Source organism: Choloepus didactylus, chromosome 9 (genome assembly GCF_015220235.1).
Source record: "Choloepus didactylus isolate mChoDid1 chromosome 9, mChoDid1.pri, whole genome shotgun sequence".
NCBI classification, from domain to species: Eukaryota; Metazoa; Chordata; class Mammalia; order Pilosa; family Megalonychidae; genus Choloepus; species Choloepus didactylus.
The window spans coordinates 119714662-119740614 of record NC_051315.1 but is presented as its reverse complement, the minus strand read 5'-3'; the positions used below and the strand labels follow the sequence as shown (position 1 = coordinate 119740614).

Sequence of the window (25953 nt, the reverse complement as noted above, 5' to 3'; positions counted from 1 at the left end):
GAAGTGGCCTCTCTCTCTAAGCCAACTCTGCAAATTAACTCACTGTCCTCCCCCTATGTGTGACATGACTCCCAGGGGTGGAAGTCTCCCTGGCAACATGGGACATGACTCCCAAGATAAGTCTGGTCCTAGCATTATCAAAAGGGGGAAAAGAAATGAAACAAAATAAAGTTTCAGTGGCTAAGAGATCTCAAATAGAGTTGAGAAGTCATTCTCAAGGTTATTCTTATGCATCATATGGATATTCCTTTAATTTTCTAGTGTATTAGAATAGCTAGAAGGAAATACCTGAAATTGTTGAACTGTAATGCAGTAGCCTTGATTCTTGATGATTGTTTAACTATATAGGTTTTATTCTGTGACCATATGATTGTGAAAACCTTGTGACTGATACTCTCTGGATCCAGTGTATGGGCAAATGAGTAATAAAATAACCACAAAAAAATATATCAATAATAGAGGGGACAAGGGGTATGGGATGTTTGGGGTGTTCTTTTTTATTTTTAAATTTTTTTAAATTTTTATTATTTTTTTGAGTAATGAAAATGTTCTAAAATTGATTATGGTGATGAATGCACAACTATATGATACTGTGAGCCATTGATTGTACACTTTGGATGGATTATACAGTGTGTGAATATATCTCAATAAAATTACATTTAAAAAAAAACAAGAGAGAATAGAGGGTACCAGAACCCTAGAGGAAGGGCAGGTAAGGGCTGACCATGGGGGTGGGGTGGGTGTTACACTTTCCTGAACCAGATAACACTCCCCATTATTCAGCATTATTTTTTGAAACACCAGCTAACTTTCTGGCAACTTCTATTTAGTCTGTGCTAATAGCTTTTCTTTTCTCATTTTCAAAAGTAAAAGTTAATCTTTAAAAGAAGCATTCATTTTTCTCTGGAGTTCTTTAGAGTCTGCACCTGAGACCTATAAGACTGCACAAGACGGAGTCTTAGCCAGAAGAGGTGACCGGCTATTAATCTAAACAATGCTCTGTCAGCAAAAATATATTCATTTACCTTCTCTTTTATTGGGAGAATAAATCTGAAATAAAAGCTGAACAAAAGTTTATTACTTCCTTTTTTAAAGAGGTTTTTCTTAGGTTCTTTGAAAATACTGTTTAGTCATTATCAGAGAAAAAACCACCCTCACTGATTAAAGCAAAGGCTGTCACTTATTGAAACTGAACCATGCGCTTTATTCATCAAACCTTATTTAACTTCCCAATAAGCCTGTGAAGTGTAATTATTATCCCATTTTACAGATAAGAGGCTCAAAGATAAAGTGACTAGTTCAAGTTCACACAGCCAAGAAGTGAGAGACTTGGAACCCAAACCTAAATCACCATGAATTAATCCACACACCTGCGGCTGCCTTATCTGAACAGGGAGCCCTGAACTGCTGTTTACCTCAAAGCAGACAAGTTAGGGAGAAAAATAATACTTTAATATCTATTTTTCAAATGCAGACCTCAGACATAATATTTTATTAGCAGATTTTTTACCTTGAATTTTCCTGGGACTTATTTTTCAATGCACCCAATCAAGGGAGAAAAAATGATGAGGGAAAGGCTTATTTATTCCAGTGCCAGGTTATAGTTGGTCAGCAGAAAAAGGCAACATGTTTAATTTCCAAATGCCTACTGAGAAATATATGAATTATTTAACTGTTTATATTTTTAATGAAATTCAAGAGACATAGGACAGGTCTACGTATTCTTGGACTGTTGAGCACATGCAATTGATTGCAGGTGGATTTTTAAAAAGTGGTTTTGAAAATCACTATTTGAGTGATTTTTTTTTTTGGTAAAATACTGACTTTTCTATAAAATACTAGTTTCTATAAGCAGTTTCTTTCCTTTTGCTGTAAAAAATACTCACAAATGAAAATATGCACATTATTAGTCATGGTAAATTGTGTATCCTCTTAAAAAGATTTGAGTTAGACCTTCTTTTGATTAATGGGCATTCTTGAAATGAATTAGCCCAGGAGCATAGTGAGGGTATCCCATGGGAATTCAGTAGAACAAGTCTGAGTGTGGGTATCTGTCTTCATCATCAAATACTGTTCAAAAGCAATTGGTTTTGAAGTACCCTTAAGACAGGGGTCACAAAAGCAACTGCCTGGAGGAGCTAGGCAGGTGATACAAATGAGTCAAGTGGGCTGGGTGTAAGAAAGATCGGAAGCACCGTGGTGACAAATGGCACCTGACATTTGGTCGTGGAGTCAGGGAGATGATTTGGAGTCATGGGGTTATGGCAAACTGGCCATTAAAAGGAGCAGCTGCTTCTCAGTTTTATTTAACTAAGGTTGTGGGAATTGGGGCCCAATGCTCTCAGATCACCCAATTTTTTAAGAGAAACCAGAACATCGAATTTTGTTGTTATCTTCTAATACTCAATGTTAACAATTAATAAAAAAATAATACTATGTGGACCAATTAAGAAAACATCCACGGGGCTACATCATGCTGGTAGGCCACCAGTTTGCAAATTCTGCTTTAAGGAAAGAAGGCAAATAATAATAGAAATAATACCTAAAAATGACCATCTAATTCTGAATTCATATACTCCTAAACTAGCCTTTATATAGCATTTAAAATGCATTGTAAAAATGCATTTAATCTCTACTGAAACAAACAGGAAATATGGTCTAGACTTAAGGATCTGTGTGAAACTATAAACCATGTTTCTCAAAGTGTGAAAGATACACCAGCTGCTTCAGAATTATTCGAATAGTTTGTTTAAAATGTGCATGCTGGATTTGCATTTGTTAGGTCTGTGGCGGGTCCTATGACTCTGACTTTGATCAAGTACCCCACTCCCTAGAAGATTCTGAGACAGGCATTAATGGAGTCCTCCCTTTCAAAATATACAGGGATATGGTCATTTAACTGCAGCTTTCACTTCTGCATCTTCTCTATTCACCTAGGCAGAGAGAACTCTAACTTAAAGAGGGGTAAGTTTCAGACCCTGCTTGGTTGGACAACCCAGAACATGTTCGTGCATTTGAGTCATTCATTTACGTAGTTTCAGGTTGTGTCTTCCTAATGAGAGATGTCTACCTCATTAGCTTTCAGTTTATGGTTGCTCAGTATACATCTTCATTTAGCTAATGCCTTGGTGGGTTATTTCCTCTTGGCTCCCTACTGAGTACCAGTGTAATGTACCTGATCAGTGTTCAGTAAGTAATTTTTGATTGACTATTATAATGCATTAATTAGAACACCATCAACTAGGCCTACCAGATCAATTGTGACTGAACTGAACAATCATTTACTTCAAACCACTAGGCATTTTAGTTAAGCTAATAACTTGACTAATTTTTAGCTCTCAGAAAATTGTTTGATGACATTGACTAAATGAACCAATCCTCAAAAAATTAATATAACTTTTAACCTTGCCTTATTATTGGGAGAATACATATCATTATGCAGCTGTGTGCAATATTATCATGCACACATTTTAGACACTGGAAATATTAGCTGTACAAAATGCCAATAGATTGACATATTCACTGAACTATATATTTTAGTACGTCTAGGGAAGACCACCGTGAAATACAAGTTGTTTATTTTGCTTCAGTGAAAAAAGGAACCAAAATGCAAGTTGTTTTTTAAAAGCATTGAGATCAGGAAAAGGCATCAGACCTGTACTTTCTATCTCATGTTCATAACCTGTAAACAATGGAATCTTGGATGTAGGGCCCACTTTAAGGGATTATTCATTCCCTAGCTTAGCCCATAAGTAGGCTGTACCTTGAACCATTGCAGACACTTTTAGACTAAAGAAATTTGTGACCTCTAAGGTAACCTTCCCAAGAAGATGAACTGATAATTTCTTGCACAGCTTGTCCTTTTCCACCATTTCCATACCCTTCTAGTTAATGTAACCAGGCTTGCAGCTCAGAGTATTCAAATATGTTAGTTATCAGGTTTCTGAGCACAGCTATGGGTAATGAATTCACCCTAGCAGAGATGAAGTAACATTAAATTTGTCACTGCCCAGTCTAAGTCAGCAAGATAGCACCGTATAATATCCTTAAAAATACTCAGTTAAAAAGTCCATGGGAAAGAAGGTGAACAGAAGGGCAGGTACTGACATAAAATCAGGTGCCAGATGTGATGACCCTTAATCAGAGGCTTTGCAGCCTGCAAGTCAGCATAATGTTATTGAATCTACCTTCCAGTTGAAGCCAGGTGCCTTGACAAAGGCAGCCTCACCTGCACACTAATAGATGCCCAGCAGCCTCACAAGCTAGAGGCACAGAGTAGGGGGCAATTATAAAAAGATCTTAACGCTGTAAATAGTCTCGTTTATTCTCTACTTCCCCTCCTCCCAAAGTATTGACCTTTATTTTAATGTCGGGAGAATCCATAAATACATTACAACTTAGAAAGAGATAAAAATTAATGTTTGGTAGCCAGAGTCCTGGTTTTGAGGAACTGTTGAAAATATCTGCCTTCCATTGATGAAGAAGTGGAATAAAAAGCTTTACTTTTTTTATAAACAAATATAGTGACAACTTTCACATAACCTTTTTCCACCATGGAATACACTTACCAGACATAGCTTTAACAAGAATTCATGGAGTAGAATATAAATTGCAAGTTTTAAGGTTTGCTTTTGCTTTCTATTATTTATGTAGATAGAATTCATGGTGTTTGGAAATCAACCAAACTTCATGTGCTTCATTTAATACAACATAAAAATCTCTAAAAGTCTTCTATGTTACCTAGATGAATTAAGAAGTAAAATATTAAAAGCATTTTTAGAGCTCGAATGAAACGTACAGTAACTGTATTACCTGATGTGTTCATGCTTATTTTAGAAAAAAAAGAATCCAGAAACTAGCTGAGAAGTGGGATTCCAGATTTTAGGAAATTGTTCATGAGAAAATAATATTTGAAAAGTTAGAAAAATAATTTCAACCATGCTCTTTCCGGAAATTAACTTTTCACATAATTACTGGTAGGAAATGTCTTTTAAATGACCAACGCTTTCAAAATTACCAACCATTAGAGTGAATGAATAAGGAGTTTGGGAAAGAAAAATGAATTTGGTTGGGTTTGGGCAAGAAAAGGAAATAAATGAATTCAAGCTAGTTACACCTGAAAAGTAATCAGTCATCCTACCAATCTCCCAGCCACTCAGAATCAGAAGTCATTTATCTTCAACTTCTCTCTTACCATTGTCCTGAATATCCAATCTGTTTTCAAAGCCCATTGTCTCCACCTATGAATTTTTTTCTCAACCTGTATCTTCCTCTTCATTTCCATCACCATAAGCCTAATGAGGACCCTCGTGCTCTCATATGATCTACTGAAATAGACCCCTAACTAGTCTACCCCTGTGTGTGTGGTTTCCTTTTCATTCTATTTCCCGGATCTGCTCATGTTATTTCCCACTTTGATCATATCAAAGCACTGTCAGTAAAATAAGCCTAAACTCTTTGCTCTGCATCCAAAGTCATCTATGTGGCTATTTAAAAGCATTCAATTCCACAGTCATGTATTCAGTGCCTGCTGTGTACTGAGTGTGGAAGCAGATGCCCTGAATGAGGACAGTCTTCCTCCCTTCAGAGAGCTTGTGGTCACCTACCTTGAGGAATAGCTACTCTGAAGGCTACAGAGGCCAAATGCTTTAAATCTGTGATCTCATTTATGCATGACCTTGTGTTTACTGCAGTTTACATGTTTTTCTTCATGACTTTCCCACCATCATTCATATAGTCCCTATGCCTGGAAAGCTTTCTTCAGCCCCCTTCATTTAACACACATTTATTGCTTTCCTGAAGACAGTAGTAAACAAAATCAGATAAATTCCCTACTCTGAGAGTTTGCACAAACAAATGAATAGAGAACATATCTGGTGATAGGTGGTATGACGAAAACTAGAGTAGACTGGCAAACTCTTGCCCCTACTTTAAGCATGAAATTTCTGTGAGGATTTTTGTGATCTCCACCAGTATTTTAGGCCCTGTTCTGGAGTGGGGTTGGGGGTTGCGGAGTGAATGAGATGGGGAATGGTGGGGCTAATTCCATGCAAAACACATGGTTGAAAACATCAACAATAATAATGATTCTGGCTAACAATTATTGAACATGGTTAAGTATTACAAGTATTTTCTAATTAAAACCTCATGCTCATTCAGTGAGACACTATTATTATTCCCATTTTACACTTTATACTTGAGACATGAAGGAGGTTAAAAATCTGTCTACATTTACAATGATGTTACGTGGCAGAGCCAAGACTGAAACAAGACAGTCCAGTTCTAAGGCCTATACTAATCACCACACTACGAATTGACCCACAGGATATTATGGGGCTCTTGGTAAAAGATGAGGAAGGTGCCTCCAATTTCCACTCTCCTAAATCTATCCTCCAAATCTTCAATACTGTTCTATCTACTATGAAAATCTGACCCTGTCATTGCCCTGGATTAAACCATTCAGTGGCTCCCACTGCTGAAGAGGGAAAACATTATTGCCCATAACTCTCCAATAAAGTTTTTAAGTTAGTTTAAGAAAATCACTGTGCCAAATCTAAGCACCTGGAACTGAAGGAAAAGGTTATTTAGTGACTGTTTTTATTAGACCTTATGAAGACAATCCTTTATCGGATGACACTGATAGACTAGTTGCAAGGCAACTTAGTTTTTATCTGCAGAAATCCAACCTTGGGTCAGGGGCTGTTCAGGTAGGCAAAAGGAGAGAATGGTGAAACACAAGGGCTTTGGAGCCAGAGTATTAAATCTTGGTTTCATCACTTGCTTCTTTTCTGACCACGCATGTGTTTCACATCCTCTTTGAGCTTCAGAAGTTCATCTGTAGCAGGCTCATCTGCAATTTGAGAATAAGGTCTCCCTCACAGGGTTGCTGTAAAGGTTGAATGAGGTGATATTTGTAGATGGCTTAGAATAGTGTTTAGAACTTAGAAATTCTTAAAGTGATTGCCATGTATACATCTTTAAGGTTTTCACTGTTCTATACTGTAATTATAATTAGTTATAGCAGTTTAACAACTTGATAGCTTTACTTTTTAATTGAAATAGTAATATGTGAATATGGCTTTGAAAGCAAGCAATATAAGCGTATACAAGAAAAAAGTAATTTTTCCTCCCAGAGGAAACTATTGCTAAGATTTCTTGTCTGCCCTCCCAGAATTTTTCTTTGTATATGAGAGCAAATATGTGACTTATATGCTTTTTCTTTACATAAATAGTGGAATATTATGACCTAGTTCTACACCTTGCCCCCCTCCTCCTCAGGATTGTTCCTTATTGGCATATATAGATCTACCAAATTAACACTAGTGGTTACCCAGTTGAAGCATAATTATAGAGAAGTTATTTAAATACATTACTTATAAACCACTTAATTTTCTTAAGCCAGTTTTCTCACTATCCCAGAAAATTCCATGCCTTATCTGTAATCTGGTTGTGCTCCTAGCCAAGAATTCCCCTTCTTTTTGCCTATCTATCTAAATACTATCTGTAGTAGTAGGGTAGACTCAGGTGTAAGTAACAAAATTCAAATGAAGCCAGACTAAGTACAATTAAAACGGAGGAGGATACTTATTGTGATGATTCTGGGTAGTTCACAGAATTGGAAGATGAGCAGCAGGTTCCATGGAAGTTCAGAGCTCGAGAACTGGAACGTGGACTCATTTCCTGGCTAAAGTCGCTTGTCTCTGCATGATTTGATTCTCTCCTATGGTGGCTCATGGATCCGATAACTGTCAAAAACACAAAACTTTATAATTAATGGTAGCATATCATAAATGTGACACTTCAAAATAAATTTTTGCCCTGGCAACTTCTGACTACCCCTACTTTCAGTGTCCTCTCATCTTTCATTAAGTGGAATTCAATGACAAAGTTCAGACAGCACTGTCCAAACGTCCAGAAAAATCATTCCATCCAAATTTCAGGGAGTCAGAATCCCATTGTTAATCTTTATAATAATGTTCTTTAAATTGAAGTTGTCCAGCAGCAAGTCCAGGATCATCTCTTTCCCACTTACGTGGCTAAAGTAATTGGTAGCTCCCCGTCTTCGTCCTCACGCTCTCCGTGGTCCTGAACCTCCTCCCTGCGCTCCATTATAGACACGGTTGAAATGTGACAGGAGGAAAAGTAGGCAACAGAGAAAGTGAAAAGGGTGTTGAGGTGGTGTAGCCTTGGAAAGGGTGTAAGAGAGAAAAGAAAAATCTTTGTTTTGACAATTTTTAAATACTCTCATGTACCATAAAACAACAATTGACTCAGCCAAATGGAAAGAGAGCAAACAATTTTGTGGAAAGTACTGCCAACCTGTGCAAATGTCCCCAAGCACAGGCAATGTCACTTTTGGGAGGGGGCAGATCATCACTAGACAGAGGTGGGATGGGTCAACTGCCATCCTCAGCTGAAGTATAACTAATTGTATATAAATTTTCTTTATTTTCTGATATTATAATGGAAAAATTGCAGAGCTAAAATAATAATAACGTTAAGTCTCACAATACCCAGAGATGCTTCTAAGAATATTTTGTAATTCTATAAAGATTCCAAGAGTTATTTGGTAAATTGTGTGCTTCCCCATATACAGTTCTTTTCATTTTACATTATTATATTGTTGTGTATTAATTTATTTTACCTAATATTTTATTCCTTCTTTTCCAGCTTAAAATTAAGCTAAATGTTAACATTGATACTTGCCCTTTGATTGCACTGTTACTTTATGTTCAATGTAAGGAGGAAAACTTATTTATTTAGGAAATATGTAAATCACTAAAGTCCAATAAATCCAGAAGCAGATGTCTAGAAATAAAATTATCTATATTCAACTAAAAATACTTTTTAAATGGTAAAAAAATTATGACATGTTATCTTGGTAATCTTTTCTATGAATCAATCCCTCCCCCTCTCTCTTTAGAATTTTAAATAAATGTCTACAAATTTATATCTCAGAGATGGTAAGGCTAAAGTACCTAGTGAGGATTATCCTAAATATAAATTCAATCTACTTCAGTATCCTTATCTTCATGGCAATCTTACAAGTTATAATTACTTAGGAAATATGAAAACATGTTGCCATATTATCCATGTAAACACCATAGATTTACTGTATACATCTGAGGAGTAGATTGAACTCTGCTGATTTCACTGTAGAATCAAATGATACCCTAAGAATTTTCTGTGCATGTGATATCTACGTTAATCTGTCTCAAACATGGCACAAACATAATGAAGCGAAAGCCTACTCCAATTCCAAGGCCTCCTCTGATTTGACCATCAGCAACATTTGATTTAACCCTCTCCTTTTCCTGATAAGCATTTTTCTCTTTGTCAAAATAGAGAGCATATTCCCTTGGTTTTTCTCCTTCCTTACTTGTTGCTCTTTTCAGTCTCCTTTGTTGGTTTCTTTGTCTTCCTATTCTTTATCTACTTTCTTTCCCTTGATGACCTTATCCAGTATCATGTGCTTTAAATCCCATTCATATGCTGACAACCTTCACATATATACCTTCAGCACATACTAGTTTTTTCAACTCCCATCTTATATATACAACTGCTTACTCGGTATCTCCACTTATACATTCAATATGCATCTGAAACTCAAGGTGTCTAAAACTGAACTCCTGATCTTCCCCCAACACCCCCTTACCTGTTCTTCCACATCACATTCTTCTCATCTGGGGTAGTTAGAAAAAAGTCTCCAAAAAATTCTGTGACATTCATCCCTTAAGAGATATGGTCTAGGTTCCCTTCCCATTAATCAGGCTGGGCTTATGACTGCCTTGACTGATAAGAGTATGGTAGAAGTGAAGCTATGTAACTTCTGAGGCCAGGACATACAATGCTGTACAACTTCTGCCTGGTTGTCTTGGAACACTCACTCTCTGGAAGCTTCCTCTTGATTTGTTGCTCTCTGCAAACACTCTCTTTTGGAATCCAGCCTCCATGCTGTGAGAAACCCAAGTCCTATGGAGAGTCCAGTTGTAAGTACTCTACTTGACTCTCTCATATGAGCCCAGTCTTCCAGTCATCCCAGCCCAGGTGCCAGACACATGAGTGAAAAACCTTCCAGATGATTCCAGATCCCAGTCATATAAGCCACTCCAGCAATTCAAGTCAACCCAACTGAAACCTCAGATATCAGGGAGAAGAGACACATCATCTCCATAATTCCTTTTCTGAATTCCTGACTCATTGAATCCTAGAGCATAATAAAATGGTTGGTTTTTATGGTACTTCCTTTGGAATGTTTTGTTAATCCAGCAATAGAATACTGGGATACTATCACAATTGATGGAAATTTTATCTTTCTAGTTGCACAGGTCAAAAACCTTGGATATATCCCCGACTCTCTTTTTCTTCCATGTCACATCCAAATCACCTGCAAATCCTGCTGAGTCCACCTTCAAAATATTTTCAGAATTTGACCACTTCTCTCCTCTTCCAGAGCTGGGTGTCTTCTCCTGCCTGGATTTCTGCAATAACCTTTTTAAAGGTGTACCTTTTCTGCCTTGGCTGCTCCCTGCTCCCCACCACCACCAACTATCTATTCTCAACATAAGTGCCAGAGTGATTCTTTAAAATATAAATCAGACCAAGCCACTCCTCTGTTAAATGCCTTCCAGTGGTTTCCCATCGCATTTAAGGACCAAAATCCTTAAAGTGGCCCACATGGTCCCTTCTGCTTTTGTCCACTATTTTGTCCACAAACTCTAACCTCCCTTCTTCCTATTCTCCTCTTTTCTCTTCTTCAGCCACTCTTCCCTTCTTATTGTCAAGCATGCTTCTAACTTGTGCCCTGTGCCCTGGTTCTTCCCCCTGCATGGAAAATGTTCACTCTGTTTTCCAGTTGGCTGGTCAGCTGGCCTGCTTCAAGTCTCTGCTCAAATGTCACCTTCTTGAATGAGGCATCCTCTGACCACCTATTTATAATTGCAACTCTCTCCTACTAGCAGCACTCCCAGTTCTCTTATCTTGATTTAGTTTTTCTTCTCTTTTTTCCCAACTGCACTTAACTTCTAATATACTAGATATTTTAATCATTTAATATATTTAGTTTTATTACTAATTTTTCCTCTTAATAGAGTGTAAGACCCATGAGGGTAGGGACCTGTCTCAGGATCCCAGTGACTGATACATAGTAAATGCTCAATAAATCTTTGTTGAATGAATGAATGGGAATTAGCCTCTAAAATTGAATTTTCTAGCACTCAGGGAAATTTATGTTTGGTAAACTGAGAAATAGAAAATAGCAACATTTTAGCTAATTTTAATGAAACTAATAAGTTATTAGAGTGACAGCATATTTTTGCATGCTGGTCTATCAGCAGGAGTTGGAATGTGAAAATGAGAGTGATCTTGAGTTAGGAAGTAAACTAATGTCTTATCTTCCAAAATTCTAAGTCTATCACATTATTTTTCTGCTTTGCCTTGCCACTGAACCCTGACTTTTTGCACTTACAGACTGGGACTTTAAAGTGGTTCTCTAAAGAATTTACAGATGGCAGAAGGCTCTGTTTGACTTTGTAGATGTTTATATGTAATTTTATAGAGAGGCTGGAGTGCATAGCCTATTGCACCTCTATTTTTACACTCTAAAGTCAATGAAAATGAGAAAATATCTTAGAAAACAAAATTTGACAGAAATGTAAAGCATATGAAAAGTTAGAAAATTATAAAATGGCATTAACTCCATGCCTTTTTAAACCAGCTGTGGGATAATCAGTTTGTTGAATCATGTCAAAAAAAAACAAGTACACAATTTGATAACTTGTTTTTCTATTCTGTATAATTTTCCCTATTGTGATCTTTTCCTTTATAGTTTTGGATTCCTGGAAAATTTCTGGTTTAGTTGGAAAAAACTTGAGCCTTGCAGTTAAGGAGCACTCAGGTTCAAATCCAAGTTCTCCTACATGTAGATTACCTTAAGCAAGGGACTTAACCATTCTGAGCATTGTCTGTGTTTTTAAGATTGATGCCATGAAACCTGTTCTACAATGTTTTGAATATTAAAGACTCTACATATGAAATATCCATCAGGGGGCCTGGCACAGAGAAAGTGTTTGACAAATGGTGGTTGAAGGATAACTTCCAAACTCAGCTTTGATATTATCATTCAGTGGATCCTTCCCTGACTGCATCAGGCGTATGTGGTCAAAATATATCTTTATCACTGCATTTAACCTATTATATTCTAATTACCTATTTACCCCTTCTTCCTACCAGACTTGATATCTTTGAAATTTATTTCTTGTCCCCATAGCCTGGAACCATACTGGCTTGTGGTAGAGAATACCAAAATTGAATAACTTTCTACTCACCCTCATGCAGTGGTGAATTCCAGGAAGCTGGGTTTGTAAAGAAGGTGACAAAGGAAGAGAAGTAAGTAAAGAGGGGAAGCATTGGGTGTGTGTATTGAACATGAATGCACCCAAGTCAAAACTCTAAAGTGGAAATTTGGTGATAAGGCTATGATATTAAAATAGTATCTTATTCAGATCCAGAATCAAGGGGAAAGCAGGGGGAGAGACCATTTTTACATCTCTACCTAGTGGTATTATTGATGGCAGAGTATTCAACTGGGTTTTGATTTTTCAGACCACCCCAGACAGTTCTCAACCACATATAGAGAGAGTGTTTTTTCCTGCCAGGAACACATTCCGATGATCTTCAGATGAGACCTCTGGGACTCAGTGGTGACATTCTCTCTCTCAATGCTCCAAGTTTTGACATTTGTCTCCTTCATAAATGAAGACAGACCCTGTCTCATTTAGCCTCAATCTGAACTTACCCAAAAGTAAAATATAAAATATGAATACATTGTAAGTGCACTTATAATGTCTACTTCACCTCTTTCCCCCAATACTTTACATAGGGCAAAGTAAACCATGTTAACTCAATATTACAATAGAATAAAACTGGGAAGTAATGATAAATATTTATTGAAAGAAAAGTAATTGAACTACATTGAGTGTTCCTAATTTGCCATTGATCTGTCTTCAGATTTCTACTGTTAAGATGCATGGAAAATTGTAAATGCCTCAGATATTTCATTGCTTAGTAGGTACAGATGGATTGGCTACGGTTTAAGAATAAAAAGCAGTGGAAAACTCATCCTTGGTTGATACCAAAAATAATAGTGTTTAAATAAACTAGAATTCATTGGAAGCACTGTGAATTCCCTCCTTAGGAGATTCAATGGAAAGCACAACCAAGGGAATTAGAGATGATCATTGTTTTGCTTTTGAATTCAGAAATACTCATATAGTGAGGCAGTGTTTTTCAAATTGTAAGTCATGACCTCTTACTGGGCTGGGAAAATAATTCAGTGGGTTCTTGCACATGTTAAAAAACAGAAAGAGAAAGTGGGGGTGGTGATGAGGGAGGGAAGGGAGAAAAAAGGAAAGAATGAAGGAAGAGAAGGAAAGGAGGAAGAAATAAAGGAAGAAAGGAAGGAGGGGAGGGAGGGGGGAGGAATGAGGGCAAAGAAGGAAGGAAGTAAAGAAAGTAGAATAGAAAGTGCTGTGTGTATTGAAGATGGTAAGGATAAGTTACATTTCAGTTATAGGCAAATGTGTACAGGGCTTGATGTATAATATGTTTGTAAATGTATTCTTACTGCAGTTCATGGTCCAAAGTTTTAAAGCCACTGCACTAGAATATTTCAGAATGAAAGCACTGACCACCCTTGTAACAATTGCTAATGATCAATCTCATATGTATTTCACAATATCCTCATTTATAATATATAATTTCAGAGACAGGCTAATCAGTGGCTTTCAAATCTTAAGATTCATAAAGTTCATGAGGATGAGGATGGGGGATGAGAAAAGTACACATGAACTTGCAGAGGATCTGGTTTAGCAGGGTCCGGAGTGGGATGGAGGAATCTGGTTTCAACAAGCCCTCAGGTTACTCTATCGTGAGTGATCCTCTGCCCACGTGCTGAGCCATACCAGACACCACCACAGGTAGCGATGCACTTAGGAATTTCTTGATACAAATTAACTCATATTTTCCCCAATCTACACAAGGCTAATATTCCTAAACTTCCAACCATTTAAAAAAATTTTGTTTTCATCTTTTAACTGAAGGACCTTGGAACAATAAACTCCAGGTTGAAGGTCTATCAAAAAGAAAATTAAAAAAAATGATATGGTCATTAGCCTTGCCATTAAGGAGGGGATGGGAGAAAAATGAGGAACTATGGGACCATGGGGTCCTTGCTTATAAAGTCAACCCAGTGTTATCTTCAGATTCTGATAACTGAATAGAGAACAATGATAATTTGTCGATACTGAAATTTTCATCAGAAACAAACAAGGTGAAGAATTAGTTGAAGACATTTTTGGTTATTGAATTTTAGAATGAGTGCACTGCACCAAAAATACAACTTTAAGATGAAGAATGTGGCAAAATGAACAAGAGTTGGTGTAAAGTCTGCACGTCCTTCTAGATGTGCTTTTCTAGATACAACTTTGGCTCCTTGAATATGAGAAACAGCTGGGAGTTATTTTTCTAGATTAAATGACCAAAAACATTAGTGGCATTATCTTAGATGACAGGCAGAATGACAAACCCTGATCCTTATCAAAGGAATGTGAAAGAAAATGAATAAGGGAATCAAAAAAAATTGAAACAAAAGAGGAAAAGTAAGTCTTTTTGACAAACGTCAGTTATTCTGGACTTAACCTAAAAAATCCTAGAGTTCTGAAGTGGAAAATTAAAGAGTGGCATGGAGTTTTCACTCACCTCCCTCTTCCCTAGTTCATACATCTATTTATTTTATGCTTAATTTATACCAAAACCAGCAAATGTTTTGAAATTCTATTGAAGTTATAGTTATTATCTTTCTGCAATCCTGTGTTAGTTCTAAGTGCATTTATCTTTCCTAAGTTTTCTGGAATAGCTAGGATGAAACTGAAGGGCAGCAGATTCTCATGAGTTGATTGCCAGGGATTGATTTTTCTCGAGGGCCCTGAGACTCACCCTTGTCTGCGTCAGTAACTGTTCCACCCAGCAGTAGTAAACAGCCCAAAGATAGAGACCTTAGTTTACTAGTTAAGTCTTCACATTTGCCCGTTCCCAAGGTATCTAATTAATTTTTTTTCTTCTTGCTTAAGCCAACTATTGTTATATTTTAATGTTAGAGTCTGCTTAAAATGCAGATGCTGGGGTTCCATCCTTACTTAAGAGATTCTGATGTGGTAGGATGTGGAAAAGACAAGGAATCTTCATTTTTAATCATACTTTGAAAAACACCGACACAAGCCTTCATACTTGTAAGGAAGATTTGATCCCATGATTGAAAATAGAGAAACCCCAAAGCAATGATGCCCCAATAAAGTAGAATTTTTATTGCCATTGTTCTCCTCATATGTAAGTAATAACAAATGTAAGCACCCTACTCGCATTTCACAGCACCATATCACTGTGCCTTTTAATTAATCATCCACCATCTAAAACAGTGCTACTGAAAGGGTGGTTTCCACATGACAGAGTCGACATCACTTGGAGCGTGCTAAAAATGCAGAACTGCAGCCTGCCCTAGACCTTCTGAATCAATACCTGCATTTTAACAAGATCCGCAAGCTTGAGGAGCACTGATTCTCAGGCCAAATATGATGTCCCAGCTCATTTAATTCTATCTTACATTTCTTAATTTGAAAAGATGAAAGATTTTAATTATAAGAGAACATAAAGTTATTAAGAATAGGGACACCTTCCAGACTCCCAAACTGTACAGTCTGTGACTAATGACTTCTAAGTCAGAATGCATTAAGTTTGTTATGGGATGTCATTCACCCTACGTCTAATTTTTCACAGATTACAGTGTTCTGTAATTTTATTCACTTGTCTCCCCTTTTCATTCTAAGTTTCCTGTGGGCAGGATCATGTCTTAGATATCTAAATCCTCAGTGCATAGCCTAATGCCTAACACAAGTAGGTGATCCAAAAAACCTGAATGGGGGAAAATCTGCCCATCACTTATCTGAGTTATATCCACCCTTCAAGTTCAAGCTTAAGGCTCCTCTCCTCCATAAAGATTTCTTTAGTGATTTCATCTACCATGAGCTCCATCTTCTCTAAGTAAATACAGTTTATTTGCCATTTAACACATGCAGCTTTAGTCATGGATTATTTCTGTTTTGTATTTCTCATTGTCCTATCAAAGCTGTAAGAAGGTATCTCTTTTTGCATATTTCATACTGCCTTGCAGAATATTTGTTACTATGAAGCTATCTCAAAATGAAAATAGACATTAAAGCAAGAAAATCCACCAGTTTCCATTTTGCTTCAGACACCTTTCTAAATTGTCAAAATTAATTCTAGAGATGGCAATATTTAAACAGGTCCTCCAGTTGTGAACTATTCCTGTCAAGGAAAATGTCTGTGTTTTGATATAAGAAATACTTTCTGATTTCCAAATAGTTACCTGCACTTTCACCCAACTTGATTCTGATGTCTGTTATTTATAACAGTAACTTATACTTCTCTATATTGGCCACAAAAAAGAATGTTTAATTTTTAACATTAAAAAATTAGTGTTATTAATTTTTAATAAACAGTTAATTTATAACTCATTATAACCAAAATGAGTTCATAGCTAGAAATCACTTTATGGATAAAATATATAATAATTTATAAATTTTGTATGATTTTCCTGATAGCACCACACATGGGCCAATATTTCCATTTTAAAGCTAATTGTAGATATATTGCTCAATAATGCACCTATGGCATACAAAGTTTTAACTCTTTTAATCATAACTGTATTGGTGATATCAACCGGCTTCTCAATGTTTTGATGAATCACTATTTCTGCTCTCAGATTTTAAAATGCACTTTAGTTTATTGAACAAATTATCTCTAACTGTCCTATAGATGGCAGCATTGAGCAATATATTTTAGTAATAGGCTGCTATGCTCCCCGGGAATTTTCAGTTAGTGAATTTTTCATACAGTTTATTTCATTACAGTACACCACAAGACTAATTTAGCATAAGGTGACAAGATAATACTTGTACCTGCTCAACATTACTTCAGTTAGTTTCCACAAAGCATCTCTTTCTATTCTGTATCTTACATGAACTGCACGTGAATTTGCATTTCCAGAGTTATCTCAACCCATTAATAATAATAAAAAAAGGTAGAGAACAATTGAACTCTCTATAGTACAATCATAATAAATATTAACTGCTTTTAGCGTTGGTGGTAAAACATCGGCAAATAAGAAGAAATGTTAATAACATCCTAGGATCAGCCATTACCTTCCATATGACACTCATTGGTTACAGCAGGTGTCACAGAATCTGACACGGCAATGTAGCTTATTTCATAATTTCTAGCGAATATTTTAACCACTGAACTTCTGTTTTTAAAACAGAAATCTCTTACCTCTGAGAGACATTTTTTAAAACGCTTTATAATAATTTGATTCATAAGAAAAATCTAACCATTCTGTGAAGCTTATTGTAAAATATTTGCGAATTAAATTGCTCTTCTAGTTCCCTCCCCTCCTTTCAGGAAAGGATATTTTGTTTCCGAAAGAGGTATATTCCCTTTATTTTAGGGATTTCCCCTCCCCCCCCGCCCCACGGGTGGGGGATCATTTGAAAAGTAAAAGTCCATGAACTGGGTTTTCCTTACAGAATGTGAAATACCCCTACTCCTATAGCCGGCGCTAAATATCAAATCTGTAAAAAGCCATGTGGCCTCATCTAGATTACAATGTTACTAGTAAACAACCTTTAAAAAAACCTTTCGTTTCTCTTGCCAAAGGTGAACCCCAGACAGTTACATTTTCCTAACTTCAGGCTTCCGTGCTCCGCATCCCCCTCTCCTGTCCCCCATAAACACTCTATACCCCCAGGATCTCGGTCGCTGTTATTACTGCCTGGTCACCTTTTCCGAATATCTGCTATTTATAGCCTTGCGGTAGCGGGCACGTGTGCCCACATCACCAAGCTGTCAGAAGAAAAGAAGGGAGGGCTTTTAATTCAACAGCTTGTAAACAAATTACAGATTAACTAGGTTTAGATGAGGCTGCACGATGGCAGGGAACATGAAGGTGAGTGGAGAAATGAGAGGCTCCCAGATTTAGGGTGGGGAGTAGCCCCTCTGCAGATGCCCAATCTCCCAGGTCACATATGGCCCGCCGCTGAATGGCGCCTAAGGTTTTTTTTTTAGTTTTTTTCTTTTTCTCCTTTTTCATTTTTTTAAGTATGCTTTGCAACCTACCTTGGTACCCTCACACTCCCTCCCCACCTCCCCTCCTGCCATACAAGTCTTGAAAGGCAAGCAAACGCACCAATCAGCAGATTCCCCCAAGAACACCGCCGCCCCTCCTGCTCTCCCCTGCGGCCCAGCGCCTCCACTGCTGCGTTTCCCCGCGAACATCCTGCAGTACCCGAGAGCTGGAGGCAGGCGAGGGTCCCGGGTGTAGACAGCGGGCGGAAACCCCAAACCGCTCTGCAATGGAGTAGAAAAATAAGATAGCAGTAAACAGAATGACAACGTCATCTTTGTAGGGTTCTTAACGCCTGCTGGGCCATCAGGAGATAAACTACTTGTTTATAGGCCATCTTAAAAGAAAAAAAAAAAAAAAAAAAAACCTCAAAAACTTTGGGGTGCGTTTACTTGCGGTGAGCTTGATACCAGAATCAAGGTGACCCAAGTTGCTGACCTGCTCTTTCACGAAGTACCCATTTTCCTGTATAGTTGAGCTGGCATCATCCTTGTTTTCTCCTAATTATCCTTGTGATCAAGGGTAAAATTTTATGGGGTGGTTCAATGGGTGTGGAAGCTGTGTGTGTGAAACAAACGTTCCAGCCAATATTTACACAGTAAGGTTTTGGCACCCACCCCCACCCCGTAGGTCCCTAACATCTTTTAAAAATCACAAACGGACTTCGGAATCTGATAAGGGACATTACATTTTCTTCGGATGCCCTCACCCCTAGGTGCGAATTTCCCCTTGCATGGTTGGCGGGAGTGGGAGGAGCTGTAATATTTACATTTTCTCCCTCCTAGATCAGCAGCTAATCCCATAGCGCCAGGACGTGGGGCGCTTCCCGGGGATCCCTTTTCTCGTTCTGGGGTGACCCTAATCCCCCAATCACTGCTCTCGGGTGTCACCCTGCTCCTACGAGGTGCCTCACGGCAGCATATCGGGGGATTCCAAGGTGGAACCTTGCAAAAATGTAGATGGCCTTATCATGGTTTCTTACACTGCAACTGAAATCCAGCTTATATTTCCTGGGAGAAAAACCTTTGACTGGAAGCCTCTCTACCCAGGGTCCGATCTTACCTGTTAGGTAAGATCCAAGCCAGCCTCCGCGCCCCCTCCTCCCAGGACCTCCCATACGGGGCTCTGCAGCCGCAGTGCTCGTCCCCCTCCCGCTGCCCCCCACCCTCACTCCTGCGTCTGCCGGAGCTCACCCCCTCCCCCCCGTTTTCCCAGACTCCCCTCGTTCTTTCGGGTAGCCACCCAAACACCCCCTCCCGCGCCCGCGGCGGGGATTCCTACGGGCCGGGGGCGCCCTTGGTGGCGCGCGGGGAGGCGCTGCGCCGGGGCGGGCGGCCGCTCAGGGGCGCTACCCGAGCGCTGCGCTGAGGCCCGCGCGGGCGCCGCTGCGGCAGGGCCGGGGGGCGGAGAGGGGCGGGCGCGGGGCGGGCTCGGCCCAGAATGTAGAAACCCGGGCGGGAGCGTCCCGGCGGCGGCGGCGGCGACGGCTGGGCTGCCGAGAGCCGAGGCTCCGTCACGTGTTTTTCTCCTCCGAGTGAGACGGCGGCGCGGTCGGAGGGGGCCGGCGCGCAGAGCCAGACGTCGCCGCTTGTTTTGGTTGGGGCTCTCGGCAACTCTCCGAGGAGGAGGAGGAGGGAGGAGGGGAGAAGTGACTGCAGCGGCAGCGCCTCCCGGGGAAGAGGCGTCTTCTCCGACTCCTTCCCAAACCTCCCCACCCCCGTCCCCTCCCCTCCTGCCTTGCCGACTGGAGCGAGGGGCAGGGATGAGCCTGTCCCTCCGGCCCGTCCCCGGCTCCCCCGGCTGCCTGGTTACGTTGAGCGTGGAAAAGCCACTTTCTCCGCCCGCCGAGATGGGCCCTAATGGGGGCTGCAGAGGACGCGTCTGCGGGCGGCGACAGCAGCAGCAACAGCCGCAGCGCGGCGGTCTATGCGACTGAGCTGGTATTTGGGCTGCTGGTGGTGGTGGGGCGGTTGGGGGGTGGGAGGAGACGGAGGAGGCGGCGAAGGAGGAGGGAGAACCCCGTGCAACGTTGGACTTGGCAGCCCGCCTCCCCCTGCCCAGGGATATTTAATTTGCCTCGGGAATCGCTACTTCCAGAGGGGAACTCCGGAGGGAAGGCGCGCACGCCTGGAGGGGCACCGCTAGGACCTCCGGCCGCCGCCGCCACCGCCTCCAGGCGCAGGACTCCAGTCCGGGCGGCGGGAGATGCATCTTCGCCCCTAGCCGGCTGCGGCGGCTCAAAGGAGACTCTGCTGTCGGAGGATCCGGACTGCACTCGCCCCGCATGCACTGCCTCGCCCGCGGGGCATGAAACGCCCGTAAACTCCGGTCGGGGCTGTCTTCTCGCAGCGACTGCGCCCTCCTTCCGCGGCCCCTCCCCGGCGCGGGGGGGCGGCGTGGATTTCGGCTTCGGGGCTTTCTGCTGCCTCCAGCCCGGTTTGCATGTGCGGGGCCGCGGCGAGGAGCCTCCGCCCCCCACCCGGTTGTGTTTCGGCGCCTTCCTCTGTTCGGCGGCGGTGGCGGCGGCAGCATGGCGAGCCCTCCGGACACCGACAGTTTCTCGGACGTGCGCAAGGTGGGCTACCTGCGCAAACCCAAGAGCATGCACAAGCGCTTCTTCGTACTGCGGGCAGCCAGCGAGGCGGGGGGCCCGGCGCGTCTTGAGTACTACGAGAACGAAAAGAAGTGGCGGCACAAGTCGAGCGCCCCCAAACGCTCGATCCCCCTGGAGAGCTGCTTCAATATCAACAAGCGGGCGGACTCCAAGAACAAGCACCTGGTGGCCCTCTATACCCGGGACGAGCATTTTGCCATCGCGGCTGACAGCGAGGCCGAGCAGGACAGCTGGTACCAGGCCCTCCTGCAGCTGCACAACCGTGCCAAGGGGCACCACGACGGGGCCGCGGCCCCCGGGGCGGGCGGCTGCGGGGGCAGCTGCAGCGGCAGCTCAGGCCTTGGCGAGGCTGGGGAGGACTTGAGCTACGGGGACGTGCCCCCAGGACCTGCGTTCAAGGAGGTCTGGCAGGTGATCCTGAAACCCAAGGGCCTGGGGCAGACAAAGAATCTGATTGGCATCTACCGCCTCTGCCTGACCAGCAAGACCATCAGCTTCGTGAAGTTGAATTCGGAGGCGGCGGCCGTGGTGCTGCAGTTGATGAACATCCGACGCTGCGGCCACTCGGAGAACTTCTTCTTCATCGAGGTGGGCCGCTCGGCTGTGACGGGGCCCGGGGAGTTCTGGATGCAGGTGGATGACTCGGTGGTGGCCCAGAACATGCATGAGACCATCCTAGAGGCCATGCGGGCCATGAGCGACGAGTTCCGCCCTCGCAGCAAGAGCCAGTCCTCCTCCAACTGCTCCAACCCCATCAGCGTCCCCCTGCGCAGGCACCACCTCAACAACCCCCCTCCCAGCCAGGTGGGGCTGACCCGCCGCTCGCGCACCGAGAGCATCACCGCCACCTCCCCTGCCAGCATGGTGGGCGGGAAGCCGGGCTCCTTCCGCGTGCGCGCCTCCAGCGATGGCGAAGGCACCATGTCCCGCCCGGCCTCGGTGGACGGCAGCCCGGTGAGCCCAAGCACCAACAGGACCCATGCCCACCGGCATCGGGGCAGCTCCCGGCTGCACCCGCCGCTCAACCACAGTCGCTCCATCCCCATGCCTTCTTCTCGCTGCTCGCCTTCGGCCACCAGCCCGGTCAGTCTCTCGTCCAGCAGCACCAGTGGCCACGGCTCCACCTCCGACTGTCTCTTCCCACGGCGGTCCAGCGCCTCGGTGTCTGGCTCCCCCAGCGATGGCGGGTTCATCTCCTCGGATGAGTATGGCTCCAGTCCCTGCGATTTCCGGAGTTCCTTCCGCAGTGTCACCCCGGATTCCCTGGGCCACACCCCACCCGCCCGTGGCGAGGAGGAGTTGAGCAACTATATCTGCATGGGCAGCAAGGGGGCCTCCACCCTGACTGCACCCAATGGTCACTACGTCTTGTCGCGGGGCGGCAATGGCCTCCGCTACGTCCCTGGAGCTGGCTTGGGCACAAGCCCCGCCCTGGTTGGAGAGGAAGCAGCCAGTGCTGCAGATCTGGATAATCGGTTCCGGAAGAGGACTCACTCAGCTGGCACATCCCCTACCATTTCCCACCAGAAGACCCCATCCCAGTCCTCAGTGACTTCCATCGAGGAGTACACAGAGATGATGCCTACCTACCCGCCAGGAGGTGGCAGTGGAGGCCGACTGCCCGCCTACCGGCACTCCGCCTTTGTCCCCACCCACTCCTCCTACCCGGAGGAGGGTCTGGAAATGCACCCCTTGGAGAGGTGCGGGAGCCACCACCATCACCGACCAGATGCCTCCACCCTCCACACTGATGATGGCTACATGCCCATGTCCCCAGGGGTGGCCCCAGTGCCCGGCAGCCGCAAGGGCGGTGGGGACTACATGCCCATGAGCCCCAAGAGCGTGTCTGCCCCACAGCAGATCATCAACCCCATCAGACGCCATCCTCAGAGAGTGGACCCCAATGGCTACATGATGATGTCCCCAAGTGGCAGCTGCTCTCCTGACATTGGCGGTGGGCCCAGCAGCGGCAGCAATGCCCCACCTTCTGGGAGCAGCTTTGGGAAGCTATGGACAAATGGGGTAGGGGGGCACCACCCTCATCCCCTGCCTCACTCCAAAGCACCCTTGGAGAGCAGTGGTGGCAAGCCCTTGCCTTGCGCAGGTGACTACATGAACATGTCGCCAGTGGGGGACTCTACCACCAGCAGCCCTTCTGATGGTTACTATGGCCCTGAGGACTCCCAGCACAGGCCGATCCTCTCCTACTACTCGTTGCCAAGGTCCTTTAAGCACAGCCAGCGCCCAGGGGAGCCAGAGGAGAGTGCCCGCCACCAGCACCTCCGCCTTTCCACAAGCTCTGGTCGCCTCCTCTATGCCGCTACTGCAGAAGATTCTTCCTCCTCCACCAGCAGTGACAGCCTGGGAGGGGGATACTGTGGAGCGAGGCCGGAGCCTGGCCACCCGCATCTCCACCATCAGGTCCTGCAGCCCCATCTGCCTCGGAAGGTGGACACGGCTGCTCAGACCAACAGCCGCCTCGTCCGGCCCACGAGGCTATCCCTGGGAGATCCCAAGGCCAGCACCTTACCTCGGGCCCGAGAACAGCAGCCGCAGCAGCAGCAGCCCCTGCTGCACCCTCCAGAGCCCAAGAGCCCAGGGGAATATGTGAATATTGAATTTGGGGGTGATCAGCCTGTATACTTGTCTGGCCCGGTGGCTTCTGTCAGGTGCCTGTCCCAGCTCCAGCCAGCTCCTAGAGAGGAAGAGACTGGCACCGAGGAATACATGAACATGGACCTGGGGCCTGGCCGGAGGGCAGCCTGGCAGGAGAGCACTGGGGTCGAGATGGGCAGGATGGGCCAGGCACCTCCCGGGGCTGCCAATGTGTGCAGGCCAACCCGGGCTGTGCCCAGTAGCCGGGGAGACTACATGGCCATGCAGATGGGGTGTCCCCGTCAGAGCTATGTGGATACCTGTCCAGTGACCCTTGTCAGCTATGCTGACATGCGGACGGGCATTGCTGCAGAGGAGGTGAGCCTTCCTGGGGCCACGGCGGCTGCTCCCTCCTCTTCCTCTTCCTCAGCAGCTGCTGCTTCCCCCACGGGGCCTCAAGGAGCAGCTGAACTGGCTGTCCGCTCTTCTCTGCTGGGGGGCCCACAGGGACCTGGGGACATGAGCGCCTTCACCAGGGTAAACCTCAGTCCCAATCGCAACCAGAGTGCCAAAGTTATCCGGGCGGACCTGCAAGGGTGCCGGAGGAGGCATAGCTCGGAGACCTTCTCCTCGACGCCCAGTGCCACCCGGGTGGGCAACACAGTACCCTTTGGAGGGGGAACCGTAGCAGGGGCAGGCAGCGGTGGTGGCAGCAGCAGCAGTGAGGATGTGAAACGCCACAGTTCTGCCTCCTTTGAGAATGTGTGGCTGAGGCCTGGGGAACTTGGGATCACCCCCAAGGAGCCGGCCCAGGTGTGTCGGGCCACTGGGGGGCTGGAGAATGGTCTTAACTACATAGACCTGGATTTGGTCAAGGACTTTAAACAACACCCTCAAGAGTGCCCCCCTCAACCGCAGCCACCTCCACCCCTGCCCCCACATCAGCCCCTTGGCAGCAGTGAGAGGAGCATGGCCAGCCGCTCTAGTGAGGATTTAAGCACCTATGCCAGCATCAGTTTCCAGAAGCAGCCAGAGGACCTCCAGTAGCTCAGCTGGACATCACAGCAGGTGCGTTTCATGGTGAGAAAGTCAGAGGACAAAACCTCTTTTATCCCTGTGCTCCAATCCTGTTCCTCCCCAGCTCTGCCCCCTTCCTTTTCCTTCCCATTGCATCCTCAGAGAGTGCTATAGAGCCCAAGCGGCGAGTTCAGGGCACTCCTGAATGCTTATTGCACAATGACACCTGGCACATAGTCAAACAGACATGTAGAAGAAGCTGCAGGAGGGCTGTTTTCAGTGGAGAATTCCCAAGTGAAGTCCTTACTTTGTATTTTAAAGACATATATTCCACAAGACCAATACTGAAACTTATAAAGTTCATATGTAAGAACGTTGATCTGTTTATTGAGGTTTTCACTGACTATATATTAAGGTCACTTTCTGGAAGGGACAGTCCATCATTTAAGATCGTTTCTCAGTGCTCTCAGGGTGAGGGTAATCTTATTAAATTGCTCTGTGCACTTTTGTTCTGTTATTTCACCATACCAACGCAACATGAACAGCAGGAAGAAACATCAGTTTATATTCACTCTGCCCTAAAAAGATTTGGGAGTAAGAGCTTGCATAGGCTTATGTATTTAAAGTGAAATATCTATCTGTCTATAATTATCCCTAGAAAGTAATTATGGGTAACATTCTCTCTTTGTTCCTGAACCAGCATTCATGAAATATCGTTCACACATGGACCAACCATCTCACAGACGTGGTGGCTTTTACACAGGATATGCAGTAAACTCTGCATGTGTCTGGGACCCATTATTAGTTGAGAGTTATGGAAGTTGTCCCAGCCTGTCTGCCTTAAGTTGTCTGCTTTTGCAAAGGCCTGCATTGAGACATTACACATATCATTTTGGGGGCTACCATACATCTTCTGTAAAATCACTTAAAATTTTTATGTTGGGAAGGATTATTAAGCCAAGAAATGGAAGGTTATGGGTTGTTTTTGTTTTGCATTGAATATAAGAGCTAAATACTCTCTGCCTTTAGGATACTGAGATACTGTTATTGTTTTAGGATATTTGTTGTTCAAGAGTAAATGGTTCAGTAAATGTTGAAAGCTGGCTTAGTTCTTCTGTGGCTAAGGCTGTATTGAAAATGCAAAACATTTGTAATAGGAAATTAGCTTGCCCTTCTTTCTGTTGAGCCTATTTTCTGGTGGTCATACTTGTGGTAGAAGAGAGGAGGGTAGCTTGCAAATAATGTGATGAGTTGGCATCGCAGAAGTTTCCAGCATTTGGAAACACTTTATTCTGACAAACTGATTATCTTGTGACAGTCTTTTTATGTATGCTTCACAGAATGAGCTTTATATAGCATTTATTCTTCGTATATGTCCACATGAAACTGATTTTTGCATTGGGTTTCCATCGGTAGACTTTATTATGTGGTCACAGCCTCCTTGATTTTTAACAATTCACTATTTTGTAGAAAA

General features: G+C 43.3%; 2 protein-coding genes across 3 annotated transcripts in view; one reads left to right on the top strand and one right to left on the bottom strand.

Moving 5' to 3' along the window:
• Window positions 1-5392: 5392 nt before the first annotated feature.
• LOC119543841 (serine/arginine repetitive matrix protein 1-like) lies at window positions 5393-20785 on the bottom strand. Its single transcript, XM_037848676.1, has 6 exons — window positions 20379-20785; window positions 19535-20306; window positions 18317-18477; window positions 8033-8185; window positions 7585-7745; window positions 5393-6886 (listed from the first exon to the last, which is right to left on the bottom strand). Exons 1-5 carry the CDS (start codon window positions 20783-20785, stop codon window positions 7721-7723), a joined length of 1518 nt encoding a protein of 505 aa, XP_037704604.1. The 3' UTR covers window positions 5393-6886; window positions 7585-7720.
• The window catches only part of IRS1 (insulin receptor substrate 1), a 56685-nt gene continuing 51365 nt past the window's right edge, over window positions 20634-25953 (top strand). The window contains exon 1 of one of the 2 annotated variants that reach the window (XM_037848464.1): window positions 20634-24530. In XM_037848464.1, the coding sequence (XP_037704392.1) occupies window positions 20784-24509 (3726 nt within the window). In that variant the 5' untranslated portion in view covers window positions 20634-20783 and the 3' untranslated portion in view covers window positions 24510-24530. Of the gene's footprint in view, window positions 24543-25953 lie in introns of both variants that reach the window. The other variant, XM_037848465.1, reaches the window with a different exon arrangement.

Excerpts from the sequence above, each read along its gene's own strand:
- LOC119543841 (XM_037848676.1), bottom strand. The coding sequence starts at position 20,785 with ATGCTGCCGCCGCCACCGCCGCCGAACAGAGGAAGGCGCCGAAACACA. Across the intron at positions 8,186-18,316 it reads TTGGGGGAATCTGCTGATTG|GCTACACCACCTCAACACCC; the intron begins GTGCGTTTGCTT and ends ACCCTTTCCAAG. Across the intron at positions 7,746-8,032 it reads CTACCAATTACTTTAGCCAC|TTATCGGATCCATGAGCCAC; the intron begins GTAAGTGGGAAA and ends TGTTTTTGACAG.